Source organism: Carassius gibelio, chromosome A14 (genome assembly GCF_023724105.1).
Source record: "Carassius gibelio isolate Cgi1373 ecotype wild population from Czech Republic chromosome A14, carGib1.2-hapl.c, whole genome shotgun sequence".
Classification (NCBI taxonomy): domain Eukaryota; kingdom Metazoa; phylum Chordata; class Actinopteri; order Cypriniformes; family Cyprinidae; genus Carassius; species Carassius gibelio.
In genome coordinates, this window is record NC_068384.1 from 382,631 (window position 1) to 394,623 (window position 11,993).

General features: G+C 36.8%; 1 protein-coding gene across 3 annotated transcripts; it reads left to right on the plus strand.

Moving 5' to 3' along the window:
- The first annotated feature begins 1,882 nt into the window (after nt 1-1,882).
- On the plus strand, nt 1,883-11,640 carry LOC128027005 (claudin-19-like). Of its 3 annotated transcripts, none has more exons than XM_052614329.1 (5): nt 1,883-2,564; nt 6,466-6,630; nt 7,120-7,204; nt 7,506-7,658; nt 10,329-11,640. In XM_052614329.1, exons 1-5 carry the CDS (start codon nt 2,342-2,344, stop codon nt 10,360-10,362), a joined length of 660 nt encoding a protein of 219 aa, XP_052470289.1. In that variant the 5' UTR covers nt 1,883-2,341; the 3' UTR covers nt 10,363-11,640. The 3 variants fall into 3 exon arrangements, with proteins under 3 accessions (XP_052470289.1, XP_052470290.1, XP_052470288.1); XM_052614330.1 differs by having other exon boundaries at nt 1,884-2,564; nt 7,506-7,652; XM_052614328.1 differs by having other exon boundaries at nt 1,884-2,564; nt 7,506-7,652; nt 10,763-11,640.
- The last annotated feature ends 353 nt before the right edge of the window (nt 11,641-11,993 follow it).

Sequence of the window (11,993 nt, forward strand, 5' to 3'; positions counted from 1 at the left end):
GTTCCTCCATAGACAGCCACATTCAAGACCTAGAAAGGTACTAACATAGTCCATGTGACATAATTTTATGAAGCTACGAGTATACTTTTTGTGCACAAAGAAAACAAAAATAACAACTTTATTTAACAATATATTCTCTTACAGGTCAGATTTCAAAGCAAATTCATGAGAGTAACATGACGCATGAGTGTGATGCTGATGATGCCGGCGTTTTGGCGTAGAACATCTCTCTTAGTTTATCTCCTGTATGTTCTGGTTCAAATACGTAAGGCTAGGCAAAAAAAAATGCAAGTCATCCTCTCTGTTGCCAGTTGAACCACTGATCTCACATGGACTATTTTATTGATGACCTTACTACCTTTATGGGCCTTGGACGAGTCAGTTGCATTGCTCTCTATGCAGGGGCAGAAAGGTCTTGGATTTCAACAAAAATGTGAACAAAGTTCTTACGGGTTTGGAACGACATGAGGGTGAGTAATTAATGACAGAATTTCATTTTTGGGTGAACTAACCCTTATCCTTATGCTTTGTAGTCAAATTTCAGAAATTTAGCAATGATACAAGCAATCAAGCCATACATTATATATTGCCCTACACAAATATACTGTTTGTAGGAGCATAAAGTCGTTTATAAAGGTTTATAAAGAGCTTGGTCATTATATAGTAACATTTTTCGACAAAAAACAAAAACAAAATCAGAGTTGAGATTTGCTATATTGTATATATCACCTTACATAAATATACTGTTATGTATGCAGGTGAATTTGGATATAATATATATCCAACAGTATAAATTAAGCCAGCAAATAACAAAACAATAATGCTAAAACAGTAGCCTCATGCTAATGCATGCTAACCTATGGAAGCCTGTTTGGCCTATGGAAGTTTATATCCCGCAGTTTTGAGATAAAAGTAACGATTACCTTTATATTTTTTATTCAGTGGCGGAAACTGGCTTCCATACAAACCTGTAATAAATCAGCTAAATTGTAGTTGGTTAGCTGGAGTAACATTTGGAGAAATACTGTTGGTCTAATGAGTTATTATATATATTAAAGTAATAGTATATGAAAATAATATATATATATATATATATATATATATATATATATATATATATATATATATATATATATATATATATATATATATATATTATTTTTTATTAAAACTTTTTGCTGTGTGGAACACCTTAGCAGCCCTGGCATCATGGTGGCATTATTGCATTGGCAAGTTTTTCAAATTCTCTTCGCAAAAGTAAATTAAATCAGTTTCTACTTCTGTCACTGAAAGTTCTTCACACTGTTCAATTGCTCCGTGATCAGAACCAAAAGGCGCCTCCATTCCATGCAGCAAGACTCACTGTGTGTTTCCCTCACTCGGTGATTAAACCGAGCGGGTTCCCATGGAGATCCTCTGAGCTGTCACAGGCCAACCCCTAAATCTCCACCAGAAGTAAGAGTTTTTGTGTGAGGGTGACACTTCCTTTCAAACGAGCACAGTTTAAATGCGGATTTATGCGCCTCTGTAGGGTCAGTGCGGGAACACATTCAAATGGGGAAAACAACTTCACCCAACAGATGCCACAATTCTGACATTCTAACTTTAATCCACACATGATTGTGAAGATTTGAAGACACTTGCTCACTGAGAATTTTATGCAATTAGAGCTTTGTAGTGTATCGCACGTCCCACTCTTGCGGATTGACTCCACAAGTGACATCTGGGCTTAATTAGTCCCTCCTGCACTATTTTCAGTAGGCGTTTCTCTTCACTAAACCACCAATCAGAGAGTCATCATCAGCCTGGCACTCCACCCCCCAATGCATTCACTCCATCAAGTCTTTTTTTTTTTTTTGTCTGTGAAGTATTCTCTGTCCTTTTTTCCCCCCATTCCCGCTGCTCTGCCCCCTGAGCACCATCCAGATGCACTGGTGTGTGACAAGAACAGCTATGCAGACAGTAAAGCAGCACTCAACCACATCCTGACGGTATCCTGGGCACCCCAAACGCTTTTTTTTACACAGCTTCCAGAAGTGGGGTATCTTCAGAGAGCAGACTTGACGGACTCAGTTTTAGACAGAATCGAGGGATGTGACAGGAAGCCTCCAAATGAGAGATACTGAAGCGAATGAGAGGTACAAAGGGATACAGCAAGTGACCGAAGAGTTGGCGAGAATCAGACAGACTTTGACTGCTCATTTCAACTTGTTCGACTCATTTTAAGCAAGGTGGATTTCTTTGCACGTTCTTGAGGGAATTGCAGGTGGCTTTCTAAATTGAGAACTTCACTGAACTCAGTTTAATTCTACGCCGAAACAGAAGTTTAAAAAGGACAATTATGGCCAACTCTGGGTTTCAGCTTCTGGGCTATTTTCTTGCTCTGGGTGGATGGATTGGCATCATCTCCACTACGGTGCTGCCACAATGGAAGCAGTCCTCGTATGCAGGGGACGCCATCATCATGGCTGTGGGCTTGTACGAAGGCCTTTGGATGTCCTGTGCATCTCAGAGTACAGGCCAGGTGCAGTGCAAAATCTTTGACTCCTTGCTCTCGCTGGACGGTAAGTACTAAACAAAGAAAAGGAATGGTTCACATCATTTACTCAATCACATGTCATTGCTAACCTGTATGAGTACATAAAAAGGTCTTTAGAAGGATGTCTCTCCATGTACAGGCACAAATATTATTCGAAAGTGTTCCACAGAAGAAAAAAGTCAGGCATACAGGTTTAGAATGACATAAGTATATACAATTTTGATGTAAGTAAAGGTTCCAACAGTGGGGTTTCACAACGATGCCACAGAAGAATAATTTGAGTTCCCAAAAGAACCGTTCTTAAAATAACCCCTTTTTCCTAGTATGAAGAACATTTTAATAATCTAAAGAACTTTTTCCCACTATTGTGCAATAGTGAGGTTCCATGGATTTGAAAGGTTATTTATGGAACCATAGATGCCAACAAAGAACCTTTATTTTTAATAATATGATAAATTTGTTAAAGTTTTATGTATAACGCACAAAAAAAAAAGTGTTCTATGAAATAATAATTAAATCAAGATTCTTTGGCTAGAGTAGGTTGGTGGCAAAAAAAGTGCAATCAACAGAGCTGCTGTGTGCACATGGATTTAATCAACTCGTTTAATCAATCAAATTAAAATATGTGCATTTTGACATATTATAATTAAAGTCTTATGTGACACTACCCTCACTGAGGCACTGACTCTATCAGACTGTTGAAATGCCGTGGAATGCAATTAAATGGCGATTAATCAACAGTTAGCGCCACTGTCATTGTCAAGTTTGTGGGGACTTGTTACGGCTAATCAGAATCAGTCACTTCTCATCTATTTCTGGGAGCGTCCCGGGAAGAAGACGTGTCTAAAAATCAATTATGAATGGTGGCTGATGATTGCGCGTTTAAAATATTACTTTTTTTTTTTCATGACAAATAGCATCATAGCCACATCTGTTTGTGATTTGTGGTTCAATATTACAACATTGCAGGCAGTGACACAATGCAACGGTTCTGAAGAGTTATGAGACACTTTTTTTTAAATGAAAATGAAATATAAATGTGGTATTTCTCAGAGAAAACAGTTTGCCGTCTTATATTCTGCATCGTTGCTTTAATAACAGCGTATTGTCTTGAGGTGATGAATGGCAGTTGTGTTGAGAAGAAAAGGCCAGTGTTTACGCAAACACCAAAGATATGTTCAGAATGCACATCCCCACAAAACAAACAGGTCGCCTTTAACATTGTTTAGAGGAGATTATATGCAAACAAACATTTGACAACAACTAAGATGACTGCATTGTTACAGATTTTGTCTTAATGACTGATAAAACTGAACCAAAAAGGTTCTTCTTGATGTCAATAAAGAACTTCGTTCCACAAAGAGCATCTACTGCTGCTTTAAAGAACATCAAAAGCTGTTTTAATCTCCAAAGAACCATTTAGTAACCTCAGAAATCCTATGAAACCCAAAATGGTTCTTATAACGAGAATATTCTCTGCTGAACCTAAAATGCTACAAAGAACCATTGAAAAACATCTCATTACTTTGAAGAGCGCCATTAATCGTAGTCATCATTGCTGCAGCTATTGTTGATTTGCCAAAGCAAACACCACAGCAATGTTGTCTAAAATACTGGCATTAATATCACTTTCCTTCATTAAGGAACAACTTTCCACAAAAGATCTGACAGATTTATGCAGGGGACGTTTATCCAAAGAACTTTAACGACTTTGGCTGCTACTTTCTGTCTAATTACTGTTAGGTTTTGTGGAATATCATTTGGCTTTCATAGCATCTCCATCACACACATCAACCCCTCATGCACAAAGACTGCACTCAGTACTGTACTGCTGGTGGTGGAATCTATAACTCTTGGCCCACAAAGGGTGACGGGACCATCTGATAACACCCCCCCCCACCTCCCCTCCCTGCCTTAGGTCATCTGGTTGGATAGTGACTGCAATGTTCTGGCTTCTGTATGTACAGACAGCCTCCCACAAACTTGCATTGTTTGCCCCTTTTCTGCAAAAGTTCTAGTGTCTTTTCTTGAATAACTGTTATTATGTGCTGAAAACTAAACCCAGTATTTAGGATAAAAAAAAAAAAAAGAAAAATAAACATCTCTATGAAACTTGAGCTACGGTAATTCAAAGTTATAAAACTTGCACTGTAAACTTGAAGAAATACTGCATGCAATGCAAATAAAAATAATAGTGGGTTTTTTTTCTAAACCGAAAAATGAAAGTATAAAAAAATAAATAAAAAAAAGCCAAGGAACAACTGAGCTGGATTTTCAATTTTCAATTTTGAAATAAATAATATCTAGAAATACATATTTGTAAAAAATCTATCTATCTATCTATCTATCTATCTATCTATCTATCTATCTATCTATCTATCTATCTATCTATCTATCTATCTATCTATCTATCTATCTATCACACATTTTATATACTTATAACTATTAGTATTTATTTATATACTATATATATAAAATGTTTTTAACATTATATGTATATTTAAACATGCATTATTATATGTAAAATTGTAAGATAAAAATAAATACATTAAAGTGCAACAAAATGTAAAAATCACATAGAAATATATTCTATTTTAAGAAAACACATTAACAGACTCTCAGCTTTCACTGTTGGTTCGTTTAAACCTATTAGTTAAGGTCGATTTTGAAAAGTAAGCAGAGCCACTAAATGCAAATAGTACATGAAATTGAAAATAAATGTATGCAAATTATCTGGTAATAAATTGAACTAGACTTTCAAACTTTTGGCCCTTTGTTCTGAATATTATATCTGAATGGGTAAGAACAATGTTTTAGAAATCCTCGTAGAGGGCGTCAAAAATAATTATGACATCATAAATAAGTGATTTGTGTGAGGAACGCATTGAGGGATGTTTTCAATGACGTGTGTAGCAGCCCACAAGGGCAAACAATAGACAATGGCCGAGCCTCACATGCAGCTTCTCTTGAAGCATGTTCTCTGCCATTGTACGTGCGCTTGCCTTCCCTTCGTCCGTGCCAGGCACTGCCAACGTTGGCACTGGACAAGGGATAGTGGGAGGACCCTTCACCCAGAGTCTAACTACCCTCATTCAAACATGACCTTGAGATCACGGTGTTACTCCGCGAAAAGCTCTCCTTACAAATCAAGAAATGGAGCAAAACAAGGATGAAAGACCATAAAATAAGACCTCTCTTATAAAGCACTGAAATCCCTCTTCAAAGGCAGCCTCTTCATGCATAAATCAAACATCAGAAGTCGTGTGATAATCTCTGCTCAGTTCTAGTCTTCTTTGAGATGCTGTTATACTTATTTTATGGCTTCAATTCATGTTCGATGCAACACTTTCAAAGCTTCTGCTAAAAATGAGCGGGCTACAAAGGTGATTCCCATTACATGTGGCATCCGAACTCTTCTTTTGAGTAGATGTGCATAACAATGCATGGACAGTTCAAAAGGGTTGGTGGTCTGTTGCTATTGTGTGATTCTGAGTTGAAGTTGAAGTCATTATCCACGCTGAACTGGCATGTTAGCATGTAGCTGTCACACAAAAGGAGACACAAGGCATTGAAAACAATCCCCCTTTGTAGGAAAGCCACAGTAATCTCTTCTGTGCGAAAAACATGTAAAAATGTCACTCCTACAGCCCTGTGCACGAACCCAAAAACGTGTGGGTTATTCATGGAATTGTAATTTAGTACAGCAGCTAAAAATCACTATCAAACAATGCTTGAAACAGGCAGAAAAATTATGTTAAATGTTTATTCTGTCATAACTCATAACTGCCAAGTGATACTTTTAGACAAATGCAAAGAAGGCGGAAAAAATCAGGAGAAAAAGGCAAAATAAACTTATAAAATAGATTATTCTATAAACTAAATCAGAATTACAGAATTAAATGAATATTCCTCTTTTTTTTTTTCAGTCCACATCCAGACGTGTCGAGCTTTGATGGTGATCTCAGTGCTGATGGGATTCATCGCTATCATTGTGAGTGTGGTTGGGATGAAATGCACAAAGGTGGGTGACAACAACCCAGCCACCAAGAGCAAGATCGCCATCTCTGGCGGGAGTCTGTTCCTGCTCTCAGGTGAGTCTCCAAACCCACGCTAAACACACAGCATTTATTATTAGTTTGGTGAGAGTATGTAAAAACATGTCCATTTGTCTTTGTAATGCTCATATACACTGGATTGGTTTGAGATGCTTACTAAGAAACTGCAGACTTTGAGCGACAGCGTAAACAAAGTCATTATTGCACTCTACATGAGAGTAACTGTGCTAAGAATGAGTAAACTGCGTTATCTGGGTCAATGTCACACATACCTCAGAGTCCAGTAAATCATTCAGCGTAAATTAGTTTTGGTAAATAAATTGCCATTCCTCCATTAGCCTCCACATTCTTGAGGTCTTTTTTGGTCCTCAGTCGCTGTATCACTTCTGATCCATCTGACATGCAGAAGTAAACAGGATGTGGCTAGTCTGGTCACATTAGCACATTCTGTAAAGCCTGAAAATAAACGGACAGAGATATAGTCAATGAAAGTGCTGCTAAGACTGTGATTTCTACCATGTCCAGGTCTGTGTACGCTGGTGGCTGTGTCATGGTATGCCACACAGGTCTCCTACCATTTCTTTGATCCGAATACACCAATTAACGCCAGGTAGGACCAATAACAGATTTTCAAATTATGATGAAAGTGGTATTTTTTTTACTTTTTTTTTTTAGTTAAATATATAATTTTCATTAATTATACATTGAAAGCCAATCAAATAATACAAAAATAGAAAAAAAAGTCAAATAAGACATTAATGTATAATGTACAAATATATGTGTGTGTGTGTGTGTATGGGATAAAGGTAAATTATTTTGTTTTCTGTTAAATATGTTACCTGAACATAAAAATACCCTGATTACATTATCTTGTGATTGTAAAATGAAGGCGTGGCCTCTCTGTCTTTCAGGTATGAGTTTGGCCCCGCCCTCTTTGTAGGGTGGGCGGCTGCCATCCTGATGATGTTGGGCGGCTCGTTCCTCTGCTGCTCCTGCGTTAATGAGGACAGTAGAGGACAGCAGTTCTACCGGCAATCTCAACCCTCTACAGCCAGGGAGTACGTGTAAATACCACAAAAATTCAAATAAAAAGCACAGCAGAAAAGGAGAAACTGTAGATGTAAAACGCAGCGGGTACAAGAGACAGAGCTCTTCCCACCATGAGCACACCTTCTCACTCGCACTGACCGTTTTATCCAGGTCTAAAACACACAAACTAAACTATTACACGGAGAGATATTTACATTGTCTAGACCTACGGTCAAGGAGGTTTGTGTACTTTTTTTTTTTTCCAGAGATACTGTATAAGCATGTATTTTGCTATACTTTCATTTTCATGAAGATTGTGGAAATTCTGTACTATATTCATATGTACGGTATTCCCAACATAAATAAGCTTTTTAATTAAGGAAACCCTATTTTCACCCAAAAAAAGGGACTTTACAAACCAATTTGAAGCTGAAATCCCTAAGAAAATTTATAATTTACACTGGACTCCTTTTTTGTATTATTTTAACATGGGTTTCAGGGAAAACTTCCATGTATACTTAACGACTTTGAATCGAGATATCATTTGGGAACCAAGTCTTTTACAGTCTTTATTTTGCCTTTCAACAAACTAAAAGGCAAATAAATTAAAAAGAGAATGGATTTAATGTGGGATACAGAGGCTACGTTCGGACTAGCATACTACTCTTATGATTTATGCAATATATAATATGTATACTGTGGAAAAATGTGCATAAAAGACAGCACATTGCACACAATGCAGTATTCCACAACGCAATGAGCTTGAGGGGATTTTAACATCTCTTTTTGACTTATTCAATCAGACACCAAACTCTAAGAATATTTTTAGATAAAAAAAAATGCAAAATAAACATTATTTCCAATATGATCCAATATGCAACAATGAAGTCATATGACAATGTATAATGCATTCTGTTTTGCATTATATTGTATATTAATAGTAGGCATTATATAGTATACCTTGCATAATATTCAGCAAGTCGTATTTTAGTCCGAATGGAGCGTGTAGATAGAAATGTGTCATGGCTGTTCTGATTGGCTGGTACTTTCTGCATGGTGGGAGCTCTGTTTGCTAGCTATGTGTGTTCCTGACAGCCACGGTCACACTGACACCACATTGAGGAGACCAGGAGTAACGACACTTCCACTGTCCGCTGAAGTACAGGGAATTCCACTAGAACCATAGACGACTTTATTTAAACCATTGAGTTCCAGCGCTCCAGTGTGGGAACTGAGAACTGGCTGACTTGAGGCAAATTCATCCAGCAAAAGATGAAAACATGCTATTTAGACAAAGCACGTCCGAGGGAAAGTCCAAAACTGGTTTTAGACCAAAGTATGTGTCAGAAAAAGAGTTTAGAATTCACTGTGAATGAATTGCACCACTAATAATTCTTTTGACTTGGACTTAGTTCAATAAAAGAAGTAAACAAATCCGGCAAAACACCCACAAAATTAGTGCTGACCACAATTTGCATCCTATTCACAAACATGTGGCCTGACAATGGCTCAAAGTGAGCAGAAGATCTAGACCATAAATAAATAACATCTATTAGCTCAATGCAACATTAGTCGAATAATGAATCCAGTGCATTCCATAATTAACCTCATTTACATAGAAAAGAAGGGTGTTTGCCTAAAAAATGAATGACAATGGGCCTTATTTATGAAACACAACCACACCAAACTCAATGTAAACTTTATGTGACTACATTGTAAAACCATTCTTATATTGCTGGTTTTAATTAAATGCAATGATTTGCATAAAAATGGATTTACACAGACATTTGTTCTGCATGTTTCTCATCATCTTAAAATAAAAAAGGCAAAATGACAAGTTAAACATGCATGGCACTGCATTTTACCAGCACATATCCACCTTATTTTACAACACCAAAATAACATAGTTTCTTTAAAAGTGTGAGACTTCAGATTCATTCATTGTTACTGGTAAATAATAATAAAAAAAAGAAAGTACAGCAAACTGTAAAACTATTTGTGCTAAAAGCTGGTGCATTTATGATTATGATAATGATTATATGATAACAAAATTGCACCAGTTTGAAACCAGCATAATACTGTTTTTTTACCGGTAAAGTAACTAGAATTTAATGACAATTAAAAGCTTTGGCATTACTGTATTTTTAAAAATCATTGCAATGAAGCAATTTTGAACAGAAGCCTCACAAATTCAAGTTACAAATGGCCACACCTGATAACTTATGTTAAAAATAAGTTGGACTAGTATGCAAAGAGGTGCTGGAATAAAATGCGCAACCATTTAGCGAATTTGTTCCCACGTCACTTTTGCTTCAGATTATCTGTAATGGTGGACAGTAAAAGTTTTGTCTCCTGTCTCCAAAACCAATGAGGCGTTAGTTTTTGGACCTGGTGAAAAAGTGAACTGTCCTTAATCAACAGAAACTTCACAACCACCTCTAAAGCATGCAGACGTCATGTAACTCAAGGCTCGTCCTTCTCTCTGAGATCTGAAGTTGTTGGCATATCAAACAAGCTGTCCATCATATGCACTTTCCATCATCTGTTTTTCCTAACAATTCAATGCTAACAAACAGCAGACGTCTGTGTGGTGCCAGATAACATATTAACACCCAATGAACTGAGAGGCTCTCATAAACTGTCTCTGTCCCAGGTTCTTCTAATGCTGTTCTTCTTTGACTGTCTTCTTCTCTTCTCTAATTCAGGGATGAGTTGAGTGAGACTAGTTTCCCTGACTGACCAACCCTCCCTGCCTTTATTCGAGGACTGTCCAAGCTCCGCTCTCTGTGTCTGTGTCCCTCACTCCCACCTAGAATCCAAATTCGGACGCTTGTCTGTATGACTGGACAAATGTCCCTTCTACACCCTACGTACTTAAAACCTGTGTGCCTTTTTTTCAACATCTGATCAATAAACGTGTTCGAAAAATCGTCACCCTGTATCTGTAGTGTGCGTGGCCTCCAAAACCCCTCTTTGTTTGTGACCCCATAAAAACCGTCTTTGTAAATATGTGTTATTGTAGCATGTGCGTGAAAACTACAAAGCATGGGCTGCTGCATTGCAATACATCTGAAGCGGTGGATCTGATTTCCGGTCTCTTTGTAACTCAAACATGTTTTGTTTTTCTTTTAAATTGCAGAGCAAATGTTAAAAGTTCTTCAGCAGAGAAAGGGGAGCAGTACTTGTAGTTTGGGACAGGGCGACTTCGTGGGTCACAAGCTGTTAGATTTTGGCAACAGACAAGACACTCTCTTTCGGTAAAAAAACAAAACAAAACAAAGAACTCCAGTAAAAACTTAGTCTAGATTTAGATCCATGTAATGCAGACAACGCAGAGGTTCAAAACAACATGACTTTGTACTGTAGTATAAAACAAGTGTCGGAAATTTGATAAGGAGTGAGCCACAATAGCATTATCGCAAAGTGTGCAACAAATATGTCATTTTTTTGTTACAGTTGGAGTTATACTTGCCGAAAAACTATATCACTCATCTGGAGAGCATTGATTCAGGGTACATTATAATGCATTTAAATAATTTCGATATATGTGCGGTGTAATATACTTTGAACTATAACTGTTTTGACTCACAAATGTCTTTTAGTTTGCTAATTGTTTTTATTCTTCTTTGGCGTATATGAGATGGATCTTTTACCCATGGTAAAATCAATAGTTTTTTCTTCTTCTTCTTCTTCAGTTTTTTTGTTCATAAATGTAGGCTTGTAAACTTTGAGGGGTTTGATTTTGCTTCAAAAGAGACCCACATGCGACACAGATACAATGATATCTCTCTAGTGCACTTATGATTTGTCTTGGTGAATAGTATTCAACCTGCATTGAAAGGCACTATTTGTCACAAATAATGTCTTTGAAGTGGTCGCAGAGTCTGAAGGTTGTCATTAGAAATTTTTAGCTCATGTTCCACCAATTATGTTATCTAATATTCAATGTATCATCTCATACGATGTATCAACCTTTCTGTTCATCTGTTTTAAAATAAAATAAACTATACAAAGATATATAGTTTGTGCGTGCTAGTTGGGGAAAGTGCTGTTTGTCTGTTGTCACATGACTTATGATATTTTGACCAGGACTGTTAATATAAAAAACTATCTGTAAACAAAAAATTAAAAGATTTGAAAATACGTTTTTTTTTTTTTTTTTTTTTTGTTCACAAACATTGATAAAAACAGAAGTACAAAGCCAAAGGATTTTATATAACTCAACAACAATATGGTGAGCTAAATGATTCTAAACCAAACAAGCTAAAGGAAGTCTGGGAAGAAAGAGACAACACAAGTAGTTCAACGTGGATCCATTATTATTATTATTCATATCAATGACAGATGTTCGGATGGCACAGGATTCTTTG

Coding starts and splice junctions, on each gene's coding strand:
- LOC128027005 (XM_052614328.1), top strand. CDS start 2,342: ATGGCCAACTCTGGGTTTCAGCTTCTGGGCTATTTTCTTGCTCTGGGT. Junction 2,565..6,465: donor CTCCTTGCTCTCGCTGGACG/GTAAGTACTAAA, acceptor TTTTTTTTTCAG/TCCACATCCAGACGTGTCGA. Junction 7,205..7,505: donor AATACACCAATTAACGCCAG/GTAGGACCAATA, acceptor TCTGTCTTTCAG/GTATGAGTTTGGCCCCGCCC.